The 16523-nt window shown below is 42.6% G+C and overlaps 1 protein-coding gene across 5 annotated transcripts in view; it reads left to right on the forward strand.

The window, feature by feature from the left end:
• The window catches only part of Hipk1 (homeodomain interacting protein kinase 1), a 57148-nt gene extending 41365 nt beyond the window's left edge, over window positions 1-15783 (forward strand). For 4 of the 5 annotated variants that reach the window (XM_090334068.1, XM_090334069.1, XM_090334067.1 and 1 more), the window contains 7 exons: window positions 211-345; window positions 3212-3354; window positions 4512-4691; window positions 5521-5724; window positions 7947-8188; window positions 10105-10235; window positions 11133-15783. In XM_090334068.1, the coding sequence (XP_090190194.1) occupies window positions 211-345; window positions 3212-3354; window positions 4512-4691; window positions 5521-5724; window positions 7947-8188; window positions 10105-10235; window positions 11133-11621 (1524 nt within the window). In that variant the 3' untranslated portion in view covers window positions 11622-15783. The remainder of the gene's footprint in view (window positions 1-210; window positions 346-3211; window positions 3355-4511; window positions 4692-5520; window positions 5725-7946; window positions 8189-10104; window positions 10236-11132) is intronic. The other variant, XM_090334070.1, reaches the window with a different exon arrangement.
• Window positions 15784-16523: the final 740 nt, after the last annotated feature.

Genomic DNA, 16523 nt, shown 5'->3' on the forward strand with positions numbered 1-16523 from the left:
CTGGCCCAAGAAAGATTCTGTACTCTGCTTTAGGCCATGGATGTTTGACCTAGTGAATTCAAGTTGTGCAGAGTGAGGGGGAAGAGGTTTGTGCATCTTAGGTGATTTAAATTAGCTTTGATGGTAATAACATGGGGTTTGAGAACCCTTCTGAATCCAGATGACCTGCCTCGGTGTTTGTCTCACTCACCTGCCTAATCTACATTTCAGGGAAGCTGTACACCACTAATGGTAGCAACTCTCCACCCTCAAGTAGCCACCATCACACCGCAGTATGCGGTGCCCTTTACTCTGAGCTGCGCAGCCGGCCGGCCGGCGCTGGTTGAACAGACCACTGCTGTACTGGTAATTCCCTCACTTGACTGTGTTACTAACGGGGTTTCTTTGGTTTCTTTCTTTTTTAATTTTTCCTGTTTGTTATTGTTCTGTTCTTCTGGTTTCCTCATTTAAAAAAAAATTAGTTTAGTCTTTGCAGAAGGCATGGAAGCATGTGCCATCTCGTGGCTGTGTTCTTGCTGCATCTTTAATGTCACACTGTTTCCTCCCCAACGTTGGCTGAAACACTGTTTGGTGTTCAGTGTGACTGTCAGAAGCCTTGATTCTTCTTTGCCAGCTAGCGTGGTAAAGCTCTTGATTTAGCCTCAGAAGAGCCGCAACACTGTTGTCCATTTTCTGCCCTCTTACACCCTCTGTGGTCCTTGAGAAGGAAGGAAATGGCCCTTAGTTTGGCTCTGCAACAGGTACCTGGATGTCCAAAAATTGAACTCCCTGTCAAGTTAGCTTCTTTTTTTATTTTTCCCATGTTTTAAGCTTGTAAAATTTTGTGCATGTGGAAATGTTAGGATGCTCTTAATTTATTATTTCATTGGTTAACATTAATATTCTTTCTGTGAACACATGAAGATAGGTCATGATCAATAAGTAGCAACTTCTCTCCCTTTAGAAGTTGTTCTCTTTAGAATGTAGCTTATGTTGCTGATGAGCATAAAAGATCTCCGTTCTTTGGATTTATAGATCTAATACAGAGATGAAAGTAGAGCCAACAGCTTGCCAATGCAATGTCTTCCACTGAAATTCCTGGGAGAAGTCATCGATTAGCACTGCAGTTGTAGTAGCATCAGACTTAGAGACAGAAAAAAAAATGAACAGGACTTTGAGGTATATCTCAGCAGTTGTAAGCTTCAGAGTGATTTTTTGGTATGTTTTGGTTTATTTAGGAGAGTTAGAATAGTTTATTGCATATCTAGCGTTTCATTATTTGCTATTTAAAATTAGGCAAACATAGGCAAATGTAATCAATATTATTGAATCCTGATATTTCTTATTTTCAGAAAATAGTTTTAGACTTCTTTGGTTATTCTAAAGTAATTGTGAGTAGAAAACACTTACTTGGTATTTAGTTTAAAAGTCTATACCATCTCCAGGTGAATTTCCTAGTGAGAGCATTGATTTTGAGGGCTGAGAGTCAGCAGAATCCATCTTGGTTGATCCAAGCCACTGGTTTCCCCTTGCTTACCTGTAGTTTTGAGATTAGAGATGTTAGCTGACACCTTTCTTTTGCTGTTTTTCTTAAGTTTGCACTAGCCATTTGCTAAGCTTTGCATATTTTTGTTCTTCCTCTGTCAAACAGTTCGTCGCTTGGAACACCAGATTTCTGCCTCACGTGGGAATGTTATTTCTTGCTTTGTATTAAACTACATGCTTTGTCTTGTGCAGGTGTTGGCTTATGGAAAGACGCATGGTGTGACTTAACATACCTCTCTTATTTTCTGTTTTGTTTTGTTTTGTTTTAAATTCTGCATATGGTAACAGACCTGTTTGCAGTTTCTCTGCTTGGAACGCTTCTTGTTTGGAACCAGTACTTGTTACAAGTGTGGATCTGTTACTTGCAGAAGTATTTTCAAGAGTGTGTTGATGGCCTTGCCATTTGAAATTTATGAAACAACCATATGTACTCAAGTATTGTGGGCAGTTATGCTGCTAAATTCAAGTTTAAAAAGAAAATATCCCACTTATTTTTTTAAAGAAAATGCCACACTTTCTATTAAAAAAAAAGCATTAGTTGCTTTGTCCTTTTTTGGTGGGGGGGGCTATAGGCCCCCCCCCCCCCAGGCATTGTTCTTAGCTTTTTTACTCAAGGCTCGCATGCTCTACCACTTGAGCCTCATCTCTACTTCCAGTTTTTTTCTGGTTAATTGTAGATAAGAGTCTCAAGGACTTGGCTGCCCAGGCTGGCTTTAAACTACAATCTTTAGCTCTCAGCCCACCTGGGTAGTTGGAGTTACTGGCTTGAGCAACCAGTGTCTAGCTGTTGCTCTGTCTTTAGCAAGGGACATGACTTATTTAAAACCAGAAGTGATATAAATTCTTATAGTGATTAGTTTTTATATGAAAGTATGTTCCCACAAATGATACATAAACGTTTTAGGTAATTGTGAAAATAATAATATGCTTTCTGCATCTGTTTTTTAAATACTTAGCCTGTTGCCTCAGTTTTTCATTCTAGTTTATGTCTGTGAAAATTATGGTGTTAGCTTTCTTTGAACTTTCTCAAGGTTAGAGCTCTACTACTTGAGCCTCAGCACCATTTCTGGCTTTTTTTCTATGTATGTGGTACCAGGGAATTGAACCTGGGTCTTTGTGCATGCTAGGCAAGCACTCTACCACTAGGCCAAACTCCTGGCCCCTGGTGTTAGCTTTCTTTTGCTAGCCACAAAACTTTGCCAAAGGACTTTGCCCTTGATCATTACCTTGTTTTCTGCCCTTTCAATAAGGGAAGAGTTGCACCTTAACTTTTTTTGGGTGTGATTGACCTGCTATGTCTTATATGATTGGCGTTCAAATGTTAGAACGATTTTCTTAACCTTCTAGGGCTGTATTTTACAGTTTTCAAAGATAAACTCCAGTATTTAACTAGAGTTTGCCTCTGAATTTTCTCTTTACAGTTTAATAGAAACTCTTACTTATAAGCACCTTTGTTTCTTGTAGTACGCTGATGCTCAGGTTATGGAAATAGCCAAGAGCAAGTAGTATGCTCTACCTTCTTGTCACACTTGTAGCCATGTACTCCTCTGACCTTCCTTTGTCTCTGCAAGTTAACAATCTACAAGCAACTTTTTAAAAAGATATTTTCTTTCATCTGAAAAACAGAAGACAAAAAGCCAACTATAAATCAAGTCTGGATTTTTTTTGTGTGTGTGTTTTCTTACAGCAAGCTTGGCCTGGGGGAACACAACAAATCCTCCTGCCTTCAACTTGGCAACAGTTGCCTGGGGTGGCACTACACAACTCTGTCCAGCCAACAGCAGTGATTCCAGAGACCATGGGGAGTGGCCAGCAGCTAGCAGACTGGAGGCAAGTACCATGTTTTTCTCTGTGAAATTTGCAAGTGCATGTCAAGTAGGAACATTTGGTGTGGAGAGGCTAGGAAGAAAATAAACAAAAGTATGTATGTGTATACACACTTTTTTTTTTTTTTTTTTGGTGAGTCATGGTGCTTGAACCTGGGCCTGTGCACTGTCCCTGAGCTCTTCATCTTAAGGCTCTTCATCTTAAGACACAGGCCCATTTCTTGTTTTCTAGTGGTTAATTGGAGATATGAGTCACACTTTCTTTAGTGCCCGGGCTGGCTTTGAACCTGGATCCTCAGATCTCAGCCCCCTGAGTAGCTAGGATTATAGGTGTGAGCCACCATGCCCAGCTCAAAAGTTTATATTTATTTGAAATCCTTAAAGAAAAAATGAAACATAATCAGGATAAAAGATGGAGTTATAAGAAACTTTAAGTCAGGGGATGGTAGCTTACACCTATACTCATATAGCTATCAGTGTACAGCTACATAGGAGTCTGAGATCCGAGGACTGAGTTACAAAGCCAGCCAGGCAGACAAGTTCATGAGACTCTTAGCTCCAACTAGCCAGCAAAATACCAGAAATAGGAGTGTAACTCAAGTGGTAGAAGACCAGCCTTAAGCAGAAAAGGCAAGCAGGCCCCTGAGTTTGAGCCCCTGTTGCAGTATTAAAGAAAAAAAGAAACTTTTGTGTTGTTTACCAGTCCTGGGGCTTGAACTCAGGGCTTGAACACTGCCTTTAAGCAGTTTTTGCTCACGGCTAGCATTCTACCACTTGTGCCACAGCACTACTTCCTGCTTTTTTCTGTGTATGTGGTACCAGGCGGTCAAACCCAGGGCTTCGTGCATGCTAAGCAAGACTCTACCACTAGGCTACATTTCTGGCCCCAAGAAAAGAAACTTTTAGCTGTAGGAAAATAGGTTATAAAGTCAGGAATCACTTGTTCTGTATTTAAAGAAAATCTTGAGCAAATAGAGGATAGAATAAAATCCTGAAGTCTTACAATCCATGTAACTGCTGTATTCAGTTTTCCTAATTACTTTTAACACCTACTGGGATCTGACTAGAATATTTGGTTGTCTCATCTTTTTTAGCTCCTATTGGGTCTGCTTTCAAGTGACTCTGGTATTCACTCTTGCCTGTTTCTTTTCCTTGGACTAGGAATGCCCACTCTCATGGCAACCAATACAGTGCCATCATGCAGCAGCCGTCCTTGCTTACTAACCATGTGACCCTGGCCACAGCTCAGCCTCTGAATGTTGGGGTTGCCCATGTTGTCAGACAACAGTCCAGTTCCCTCCCTTCCAAGAAGAGTAAACCAGCTGCTCCAGTCTCTTCTAAGTAAGTCTATGTTAAAGCTGACGGTTAAAATGATGCCAGTTTTCAAGATAGGCTCAGCAGTAGAGGGCTGCCTCACATATGCAAAATCCCTGGGTTCAATCCCCAGCACTGCAAGAAAACAAACACTGTGCCAGTTTCAGAGGTCAGAGCTCTCTTGTCCAGCATGTCTACTGTTGTGGTATAGATTCTTTTGGTCTGAATCTGCAAAGCACCTGCTGAACTGAGCAAGAGCTAGCTAGCTAGCTTTTTATATGAGTGTATACACCAAGTGGGTCTTGGTTACAACAACTCGTTAATGCATACCAGGTATGTCCTTTCTCTTGCTGCCATTTTGAATCCAGGCCATCTTTATGATATTTTTGTTCCCTGCTCACCTTACAGAATGAAATTCAAACCAGGGGTAAAAGGTCTACAAAAATAAAATTCCCGGGGCGGGAGTTTGGCCTAGTGGTAGAGTGCTTGCCTAGCATACACGAAGACCTGGGTTTGATTCCTTGGTACCACATTCATAGAAAAAAGCTGGAAGTGATGCCTGAGGCTCAAGTGGTAGAGCTCTAGCCTTGAGAAAGTCCAAGGACAGTGCTCAGGCCCTGAGCTAAAGCCCAGGACTGGCAAAAAAAAAAAAAAAAAATCCCTCTTTGTTTCTCTTCTTGTCCCTAGAAGCTATAGTCAGAGTAGTTCATTTATTATCAGAACCTTTATAGTGTGTCTTAGCTTAATGGTTAAGTAGAAAAGAATTAAGGCAAATTAGGGGACAGTCTAGGGAAAATATATGCAATTTTAAGTACCTAAGGTTGAATGGTATTAATTTTTGTAAACTTCTCAACAGACCCGCTGTGGATGTTCTGCCTTCCCAAGTCTGTTCCTTGGTTGGGGGCAGTCCTCTCCGCACTACATCTTATCATTCCCTCATCCCTGTTCAAGATCAGCATCAGCCAATCGTCATTCCAGACACTCCTAGTCCCCCTGTGAGTGTCATCACCATCCGCAGTGATACTGATGAGGAAGAGGACGGCAAGTACAAGCCCAGTAGGTAAGGCAGGTGAACCAGTGTCTGCCTGTTGTCTCTCTTTTTTTTTTTAAAGTGGGGGTGCGGGGGCGGGCGGGACAGACAACCATTTGAGCTCAGGGCATGAGCAAAGTTCCTGTACCTGAGCCTTGTCAGGTTTTCTTTCCTGCCTCCCTTCCTTTCCCCCCCCCTCCCCTCTCTCCTCTCCCCCCCTTCTCTCTCTCCAGACTTGAACTCTGGGCCTGGGTGCTGTCCCTGAGCTCTAACTCAAGGCTACTGCCGTACTCCTTGAGCCACAGCACCACTTCTGGTTTTCTGGTGATTAATTGGAGATAAGAGTCTCATGGGCTTTCTAGTGCTCAGGCTGGCTTTGAACCTCGATCTTCAAATCTCAGCCTCCTAAGTACCTAGGTTTACAAGTGTGAGTCATGAGTCACCATGCCTGGCTAAGTTTTCTTTTTCTTCTTCTTTTTTTTTTTTTTTTTTTTTTGGTTGGTTGTGGGGCTTGAAAATCTGGGCCTCGGCACTCGTCCTGAGCTCTTTAACTCAGGGCTAGCACTCTACTACCATATCCCACAGCACCACCTCGATTTTTTTGGTGGTTAATTGGAGATAAGTTTCATGAACTTTCATGCCCGGGCTGGCTTTGAACCATAATCCTCATATCTCAACTTCTGAGTAGCTGGGATTACAGGCATGAGCCACTGGCACTTGGCCCTTGTCAAGTTTTCTAAAATGTTTTATACCCTCATCCTTACATTAGAAAGAGGGGTTATATGAAGGTGATGGATTGCTCTGCCTTGAAATTCACATCATGCTGTAACTATTGATCCTTGCCTTTAAGGAGTTTTATAATCTAAAAACATATCATAACAGAAGCATTGAAACAACAGTTAATTGAAATAAATAGGTAAGGGATTTTTGAAACTGTCCTTAATCTGAAAAGGCCTTTCTGGAAGAAATAGAACTTTAAGTACAATTGCCTTTATTTGTTTGTTTGTTTATAGGCCGTGGGACTCGGCCTGGACACTGTCCCTGAGCTCTAACTCAAGGCTACCACCCTACCCCTGAGCCATAGCACCATTTTAGATTTTCTGGTGGTTAATTAGAGATAAAAATTTCATGGACTTCTTAGTGCCCAGGCTGACTTTGAACCAAGATCCTCAGATCTCAGCCTCCTGAGTAGCTAGGATTACAGGTGTGAGCCACTGCATCCGGCTAATTTCCTTTAGTGTAGTCTGAAAGTAGAAGACTTTGAGTACCATGTGCTCAAAGTGGAAACTTCCTTGTTCCTTAGTTCAGGTCTACAACCAGGCAGTTTACAGGAGGATATGGGAAAGGGTAAGGACTAGGACCACAATTCTCTCTCATTGTGAGCCCAGTCATTTGATTTAATGTATTTTCCACAGGACTTTTGAAGTTAGACATAGCCTAACATAACCTTTTACTTAAGAAGATGGAATTCACATGTGAAAGTAAACTTGGAGTCAGGTTCCAGGCCCATGCCTGTAATCATAGCTACTCAGGAGGATGGGGTGTAAAGACTGAAGTCAAATCCACCCTAATCGGGAAAGTCCCTGAAACTCTTTATCTTCAATTTACCACCCAAAACCTGGAAGTAGAGTTGTGGCTCAAGTGGTAGAGTGCCAGCCTTGAGCAGAAAAGCTGCATTCACCCCATAAGTAAATAAAGTAAATAAACTTAGGACATAGCAAAGTGAACTTTATCATAAAGTCATATGAATAAACTTCAAAGTGTACATTTAGATTAGAGTTTCTTTAGTGCAAAAGAGTGATGTGTAATATGATTTGGGGAAGAGGAAAGTCAGTTCTCCACTGCAGAAATGTGGCTCAGTAGCAGCAACATTGGCCCTACTGTGGGCTACTTTCACATAGGCCAGCCCTACTAAAAAGTAAGGAGCTAAAAGGAATAATGCGAGAGTCAGTGACGGATCCTTTTTATCAGCAAATGAATGATAAAGCAGGTGTGGAGGCATACCTGTGTAGGTGTCCTCACACAGATGAGGGTATGCCTCAGTGTCCTCATCTACCATGGGTGCCATAGTCCTGCTTCACAGGATTGCTGTAAGAAGTGTAGACGTGTAAGAATAGCAGTTGGATATTGGATGGACACCTAACTTAACTTACCACTGCTTTTATTATCATCATCCCTGCCAGAGATCATGGAAAGATCTCAGCAAAACCTAAAAAGGACAGTTGAATTGTCATGTGCTTTCTTTTCCTCAGCTCTGGCCTGAAGCCGAGGTCTAATGTCATCAGTTACGTTACTGTCAATGACTCTCCAGACTCTGACTCATCTTTGAGCAGCCCATACTCCACTGACACCCTGAGCACTCTCCAGGGCAATAGTGGACCACTTTTGGAAGGGCCCGGCAGAGTTGTAGCGGATGGCACTGGCACCCGTACCATTATTGTGCCTCCACTGAAAACTCAGCCTGGTGACTGCACTGTAGCAACCCAGGCCTCAGGTAAGTGCTCTCCACACAGCTAGAGGTAAAATCTCTTTGCTGCATGCATGCTTCATATTTTCATTGTACTTAGGCCAGAGATTGGGACCAGTGACATAAATACAGGAGTGTGTTGTTCAGAAATCCTGAGGTATAGAATTACTTGGGTTTTTTTGTTTGTTTGTTTTGTCATCCATTTTTCCTCCTACATTTATTTTGCTTAGACATAAAATTGAGATTGTATTTGATGTCAGCATAGTGTCTCAAACACATTCAGTGCTGCATTTTATGGTTGCAAGGATTAATAGGCAAGTAGACTTACCACAGGTGACATGAAGTTGGCAATCAAGAAGATAGAACTTAAAAATAAATCTACAGGGGCCAGGAGTTTGGCCTAGTGGTAGAGTGCTTGCCTAGCATGCATGAAGACCCAGGTTCGATTCCTCGGTACCCCACATACATAGCAAAAAGCCAGAAGTGGTGCTGAGGCTCAAGTGGTAGAGTGCTAGCCTTGAGAATGTCCAAGGACAGTGCTCAGGCCCTGAGTCCAAGCTAAGACTGGCAAAAAATAAATAAATAAATAAATAAATAAATCTACAAAAGTGCTTGGAAATACAGTGTATCCCTTAAATTTATTTATTTATCTATTTATTTGTTGCCAGTCCTGGGGCTTGAACTCAGGGCCTGAGCACTGTCCCTGGCCTTTCACAAGGCTAGAGCTCTACCACTTGAGCCACAGTACCAGTTGCAGCTTTTTCTAAATTGAACCTGGGTCTTCATGCATGCTGTACAAGCATTCTACTACTAGGCCAAATTTCTGGCCCCTAAATTTATTTTTTTTTTAACTTACCCATTGTCACAGTAGTGATACTTTCTTTGCTGGCTTTATTATTAGACAGATTCCTTCCATCTTTATTGTATTGGATACTAGGTGTAGTTTTCAGTTGGATAATACTGGCTTAGTAGCAATCTCAGGTTTCTCTAGCCTAACGAAATAGAAATTTACTTTTTATTCCTGTGAATCTTCCTGGTTGGTAGACCTGCCAGTACGTTAGAGACTAAAACCTTGGACTCCTCAGTCAGGAGAAGGCAACGCCCATAATCTCTTTAGATTGGAAATTGTGAGCGCTATAAGGAGGCCAGGAAATATGGCCATTCCAAATGGCTGCATCCAGTGGCAGCTTTATTTACTCTCAGGAGGGAGGAATGGTTTTTGGTAAGAGTAGAGCTGTCTGTGTTCTAGTCATGATGTCACTGCCATGGGGAAAATGAAGCTTTAAATTATAGGGATATTTTGTTAAAGCTTAGTGTGGTTCATCTCAGAAAGAGCTGACTTTCCCATTGAAGACAAGGTAGAACATCTTGATGCCAGGCTTGTGAATATAATTATTAGGTCTTCTGTCCATTCTCGGGCCTAAAGAATTATAGGCTAGCACACAAGTCGCAGCATAAATGTGCTTCAGGTTTTCTACTGGGAACATGGAAGCAAAATTTTGTGTTCAACTGTCCTATAATTTCTTTAATTTGAAGGCAGTAAGTACTGTTAGAATCTTGCCTGCCTTTAAACCCTTTTTGACATTTATATACCCTTAAAAATTTACCAATGGCTTCCTCTACTCCACACTGTCATTTCTGACTTGTTTCAATTCCATTCTACGTAAAACTAGAGCATCTTGGGAATATGACTGTATCTTACTCAGGTTTTATTTCCATTGGTATCTTTCATGTAAGAGGGAATTAGATCATATTTGCTCAAGTAATCTTGTGAGAACCCTGTCATAGCACAGCAGTGGGTGGCGCACAGCTCTCTTCTTCTGGTGTGTGATGGAAGAAGTGAAATATACTGGAGTTCATAACTTCTAGACTGTGTACATATGTGAGGTAATTTGATGCCATCTTAGGTTAGATGGGTAATACTAAATGCTGACCCTTTCCAGGTCTCCTAAGCAGTAAGACCAAGCCAGTGGCCTCCGTGAGCGGGCAGTCGTCTGGATGCTGTGTCACCCCCACAGGCTACCGAGCTCAACGTGGGGGGACTGGTGCAGCACAGCCACTCAACCTTAGCCAGGTAAGCGCTAGGGGCTGCTGCCTTCTGTTTGCATTCTCCCCTGTTACCACTCTCTGGAGAACCCTGCTCCTGGCTGCGCTGCTGAATAAAGCCAAATGATGCTCTCTTTGTGTCCAACCATTTGGTATTTTATGGCCTGCGTCATGTCTGTGTGGGCGTGTGCATGTATGTCCCACCACATTTGACCTTTATGTTTGTGAGGACATTTCAGTTTTTCCACTAGACCTCCCAGATAGAAGGGTCTCGGATTTAGAGACTAGGATGCTAGAGCCCTGCTTGGTGCTACACCATCACTTACTTCAAGACCAGATGGTCTTCCTTTATCTCCAGACCTGAGCCTCACACATTACTTGAATCAAGACAGGAAAAGCATTTTGGCCACTCTACCGGTCCTAATCTCTGTCTACCAGCATGGCTTCACTATGGAGCAAGGATCATGGCATCCTGTCGTGTGCACTCTGCTCTGTAAGACAGAATCAGCATGAAGTAACTGAGAGACACAGGCAAGCCAAGTGTAAGCTCCCGTCAGCGCATGTGTTTTGGACTCTGCATTTCCAGAGGATCCTGAAGAAGTTAGAGGAGAGCAAAAAGGAGACAATGGCAAAAAAGAAAGGTTAGGGAAAAGCAAAAACCATTAGGGTGAGTTGCAGGAACAGGCAACCCCATCCATGTATGAACCCTGTCTGTGTCTGAGCCTTGTCTGTGTATGAAATACTCTTGGTTCTCTCCCTCCTCTGCCACCCTCTCCAAGAGAAGAGGGATGGGTGGCTATGTCATTGCCAGTCTAGGAGATCCTGTGCTGAGGCATTCCAGCAACTGTCAGAGCCAATTCTTGGCCTTTGGTGCACTGAACCAGAGTGACCTAAAGAGCCCTCCTTCCCTTCTTCCTCCTTCCAGAACCAGCAGTCGTCATCAGCTCCGTCCTTGCAGGAGAGAAGTGGCCACCCCGCTCCCCGCAGGCAGCAGGCATTTGTGGCCCCGCTCTCCCAAGCCCCCTACGCCTTTCAGCATGGCAGCCCACTGCACTCAACGGGGCATCCACATCTGGCCCCTGCCCCTGCTCCCCTGCCAAGCCAGCCTCACCTCTACACATATGCTGCCCCGACCTCTGCTGCTGCGTTGGGCACCACAGGATCCATTGCTCACCTTTTCTCCCCACAGGGCTCCTCGAGGCATGCTGCGGCCTATAGCACCCATCCAAGCACCCTGGTGCACCAGGTCCCTGTCAGTGTTGGGCCCAACCTCCTCACTTCTGCCAGCGTGGCCCCCACTCAGTACCAACATCAGTTTGCCACTCAGTCCTACATCGGGTCCTCCCGAGGCTCAACAATTTTTGCTGGATACCCACTGAGTCCTACCAAGATCAGCCAGTTTTCTTATTTGTAGCTGGGTATGCACGAAGGAGGGGAGCTCATGTCTGCCTGTACCTGGCCCTGAGCTCTGAACAGCCGGCCGTTGTGAAGGCCTCTTTCCTTCTCTCGTAGCTGTGCAGCCAGCAGCTCATTCTGCAGAGCCACGACACAGAAGGCTTTTCTCTGGGAACCCGTCTCGTTGTTGACTGCATTGTTGTAGTCTCCCAAAGCCTGCCCTGTTTTTTTTTAATCCTTTTATTTTTGTGACAGCACTTTTGGTATTTGGAAGAGCTCAGAAGCCCATCTTCTGCAGTTAGTAAGGAAGAGAGGTCACTCCGAAATTATCCCTTGAAAAATGTTTTTTCTCTCTGACCTGACTTCTCTAAATGCTTTTAGAAACAAGTAAGGCCTCTCTTATTTAACTTTGCTTTACTGTGAGAGCTGGTCAGAGGAAAAATGCTGATCTGGCATCTGATGACAAGCAAGAAAGGTCGTTGCTTCTTGTTTGTTTTAAAACCCAAGGTTTATTTGCCTATTTTAAAAAAATGGCTTATGCAAGTCTGTATTATATCATCGGGCATTTTTCCTTGAGCTTTAGTTTATGGAGCTTTTAAACTTAAAAATGTTTTAGTTTTGTTTCCATGTTGCATTATACTTAATGGGCACTTGTTTTTATGTTTTGCAAAACTGGCTGAGATTTCCTCATTGCGCTTGTGTTCATTATAAAGTGTTGTTGGAAAGGTAGTTCACCATTTGCTGGTAACTAAAGGTGAGAGAATCTGTGCCTGACTATGAGGACACCAGTATTGTCTTTAAAGGAAGCACCATGAATTCTTTCAAAATTTATTTTTAAAACTCCTCTGACTCAACTGAAGATTTATTACTAACAAATCCATTCAGGTGTTTTTTTTAGCATAAGATGACAATTGACTTACTTGATGCAAGATCTCTTTATTACAAGACATTGGCCTTGGTGAGCCTTGTCTTCAGATGGTTGCCCTCGATGAGCCTTGCCGAAAGATGAATTTTCAATAACACATCTCTGCTTTCTTCGTCTCTCTCTTCTGTTCTATGTGATTTATTTGGGGGAGAAAGCTAAAGAATTTGAAATCAGATGCAAATGTCATGTATAGCTTTTATACTTCAAAGTAGCTTCCTTTGTATGCCAGCAGCAAACTGAATGCTCTCTTATTAAGACTTCTATAATAAGTGCATGTAGGAATTGCAAAAAATATTTTAAAAGTTTATTACTGAATTTAAAAATATTTTAGAAGTTTTGTAATGGTGGTGTTTTAATATTTTGCATAATTAAATGTGTACATATTGATTAGAAAAATATAACAATTTTTCCTGCTAACCCCAAATGTTGTTTGTAATCAAATGTGTAGTGATTACACTTGAATTGTGTATTTGGTATGTATTCAATCCTCCAGTGTTACCCCGAAGATGGAATTAATGTCTCCATTGTATTTAAACCAAAATGAACTGATACTTGTTGGAATGTATGTGAACTAATTACAATTATATAGAGCATATTACTGTAGTGCTGGATGAGCAGGGGCATTGCCTGCAAGGAGAGGAGACCCTTGAAGTTGTTTTGCACAGGTGTGTCTGGTGAGGAGTTGTTCAGTGTGTGTCTTTCCCTTCCCTTTCTCCTCCCCGTATTGTAGTGCCTTATATGATAATGTAGTGGTTAATAGCGTTTACAGTGAGCTTGCCTTAGGATGGACCAGCAAGCCCCCGTGGACCCTAAGCTGTTGAGCAGTTCCCTGGAATTTATTAGAACAGGACTAGTAACTGTTGTGTAAAAGCATTGTTCTTCGTTTTCCTGCTGACATAGTGAAATCAAAACAGCAGTTTTTCTTGTGCACTGCCACTTCTGCCCCTTCCATCTTGGACTCTCAGCTGTGTTCTCACAGAGGCATTTTCCCAGGTAGCTCTCACTGCATTGCTACCTTGCTTCTGTGAGAATTCAGGAAGCAGGTGAGAGAAGTCAAGCCAATATTGAATATGCATCTTTTAAAGTATGTGCAATCACTTGGAATGAGATCCACTTTTCCTTTTCCTGTGTGGTAGTTCTTTCTGCAAGTAGTTCACATTGCTAGTCAAATATTTGCTTATTGAGAAAAAACATGTAACAGATGTGTTTATACCAAAGAGCCTGTTGTATTGCTTACTGTGTCCCATACATACTGTGAGGAGGAGTTCTGTGATGCTGCTGGTGGGAAGAGACTCACAGGAGTGTTTCTTCATCAGTGAAGAATATTAGGAAGGAACCAAAGCCTGTTGAGTCATTAAGGCTTTTAAGGTTTCTTTGTGACAACGTGTATATTCTTGGGGCCCTTCCAGCTGTGAGTTGTCCTACTGACTCAGCCTCACCATTGAGGCAGAAGGGACAGAGTGGGGTGGATTTGGGGGAGGAAGATGAGCCCCGAGACACAGGTGTGTTCCTCTGAGCTGAAGATGAGACTTGAGGAGGGTAATTCTAGGACTGGCTCTGTGCAGAGATGGTGATAGAAGGTGCAGGATGGAGATGGGAGAATTCATGGAGCCTGGTTGGCATGGCTTTGTCCCAGGCTCTGTACCAAGAGCAGTCTGTGTATTCCGAGTTTCTTCACTTCGGGGAGCAAGGGCTTCCTGATGGGCAGGTAGTCTGCATAGCCTACCAGAAAATGTGTATGTTTCTGTAAATTTCTACAAATTATTATGTGTTTAGCATTCTGTTTGGTCAGGATAGTCAAGCAGTTTGTGTAGTTTGCCACTGGTGTTACTCAGTTTTTCAGTCAACATGTATCTCTATCTCCCCGTTTGGTTCCCCCCCCCCCCCCACACACACACTTTTTTTTTGGCCAAGCACATTCTGATTATCTTGTTTAAATGCTGGTCTAGTTTCCAGATTTTGTTGTTATCTTTCCTCATCAAGGGACAGGATCTGTTGTTTGTGTAAGAAGTGAGATACAGGGAACAAACAAATCCCCACCTCTGACCCTTACCTAATAGGCAGTCATCATTGAAGATAGAGAAAGACGATAGATGGCCCCAGAGTTTGGATCACTATGTCGATCATCTGATTAGCAGCAGGAGAGCTCCCCATTCTCTGCTTAGTGACATCTCAGGTGTCTGTTGTGTATGTGCTCCATACAGCTTTTGGGTTCTATCCCTGGAGCTTAGATGATAGTCACTGGCCCTTTTGGGCCTGTGAATGTAGTGCACAGCTGGCCTGGGTCAGCATGGCTGGTCTCAAAGCAGATTAAAGTGTTGAGCCCTCTGAACTTGTATTTCCAGTGAGGGGATATGTGGAAAGCCATCCAGGCCCTCTGAGGCACTTGATCACTCCAGAGTTTCTAACTGCTCTCAAGGAGGCGATGCTGCTGTCCAAGTTGAGCTGAAATGCCTGCCCCAGGAATAAGAACCCCATTTCAACTCATTCTGGCCATCCTGAGCCTGCCTCTGTGATTGCTCCCTATCATTCTCCACCAGAGGAGCCAAGCTTGGCTGCCCTGAGCCAGGCAAGCACAGCAGTGTGTTTTGCTTCACATTATTAGGCAGAAATCCACTGTTGAGGTGGTTTGATTCATGATAGGAAATGTTTGTGCCCTCCCCTCCATGATAGGAGTGGCCCGAACCTGCTTCCTATTTTCATTTTTTAAAAATAACTGATGGATGGTGCAGCATGTGTACATGGTTGTTTGTTGGTAAACTTTATATAATGTGTGGTTTCAATTCAGCTTGAAAAATAATCTCACTCCATGTAGCAGTACATTATATGTACATTATGTGTAACGTTAGTATTTCTGCTTTGAATTCTTGGTATTGCAATGGAATTCCTACTTTATTAAATGTATTTAATATGCTAGTTATTGTGTGTGATTTAAACTTCTTTTGCTTTCTCCCTTTTCTGGTGTGCACTTCCTTTTACAACAAGCCTCTAGAAACAGTTTCTGAGAATGATTGAGCTATGTTTGTAATGCTTAGGGAGTATGTAAAATAATCATTTTAACAAAAGAAATAGATATTTAAAATTTAATACTAACTACGGGGAAAAGGGTCCATTGTGTAAAACATAGTTTATCTTTGGATTCAATGTTTGTCTTTGGTTTTACAAAGTAGCTTGTATTTTCAGTATTTTCTACATAATATGGTAAAATGTAGAGCAATTGCAATGCATCAATAAAATGGGTAAATTTTCTGATTCATGTGATTGTTTTTTACTTCTGCTTTACGGGGATAAACTGATAACACCTTTGGAGTGGCTAAACACTGCATTTGAACATCAGCTAAACACTGCATTTGAACATCAGCTAAACACTGCATTTGAACATCAGCTAAACACCGCATTTGAACATCAGCAGAGCATTACAGATCTCTATAATGGAAACTAGTATTAGGTAGGAAATACTTTCCTGAGTAGAGTGAAATGTCCTGGGCCCTCGCTGCATGATCATCTGATTTTGACCCTTTGAAAAAAATAGAGACTAAGGAGATAAGATAACCAATCTTTGTTTCCTGCCCAATTGCAGCAAGCATCTAAAATAGCAGAATGCAAACAAGTCACCCAGGAAGATGACATTGTGACATCCTTTTGTGGAGAAGGACTTCCTCCCCAACCCAGATTTCTCTTGATTCTTGATTCTAAAATGAACACAATATCCCAATAAAGAGAAGGGATTTGCCTAGAATAGTCACTACAGATCTTTAAATCTCTCTTTTTTTGGTTGGGGGGGGGGCAGGTCATCATAATTGTACTCTGGGCCTAGACTTTGACCCTGAGCTCTTCAGCTCAAGGCCACTGCCCTGCCTCTTGAGCCACAGCCCCACTTCCCCTTTTCTAGTGGTTAATTGGAGATAAGAGTCTCACATCTTTAGTGCCCAGGCTGGCTTTGAACTGCAATCCTCAGATCTCAGCCTCCTGAGTAGCTAGGATTACAGGCTTGAG

This window comes from Megascapheus bottae, chromosome 6 (assembly GCF_031878675.1).
Source record: "Megascapheus bottae isolate mThoBot1 chromosome 6, mThoBot2.hap1, whole genome shotgun sequence".
Lineage (NCBI taxonomy): Eukaryota > Metazoa > Chordata > Mammalia > Rodentia > Geomyidae > Megascapheus > Megascapheus bottae.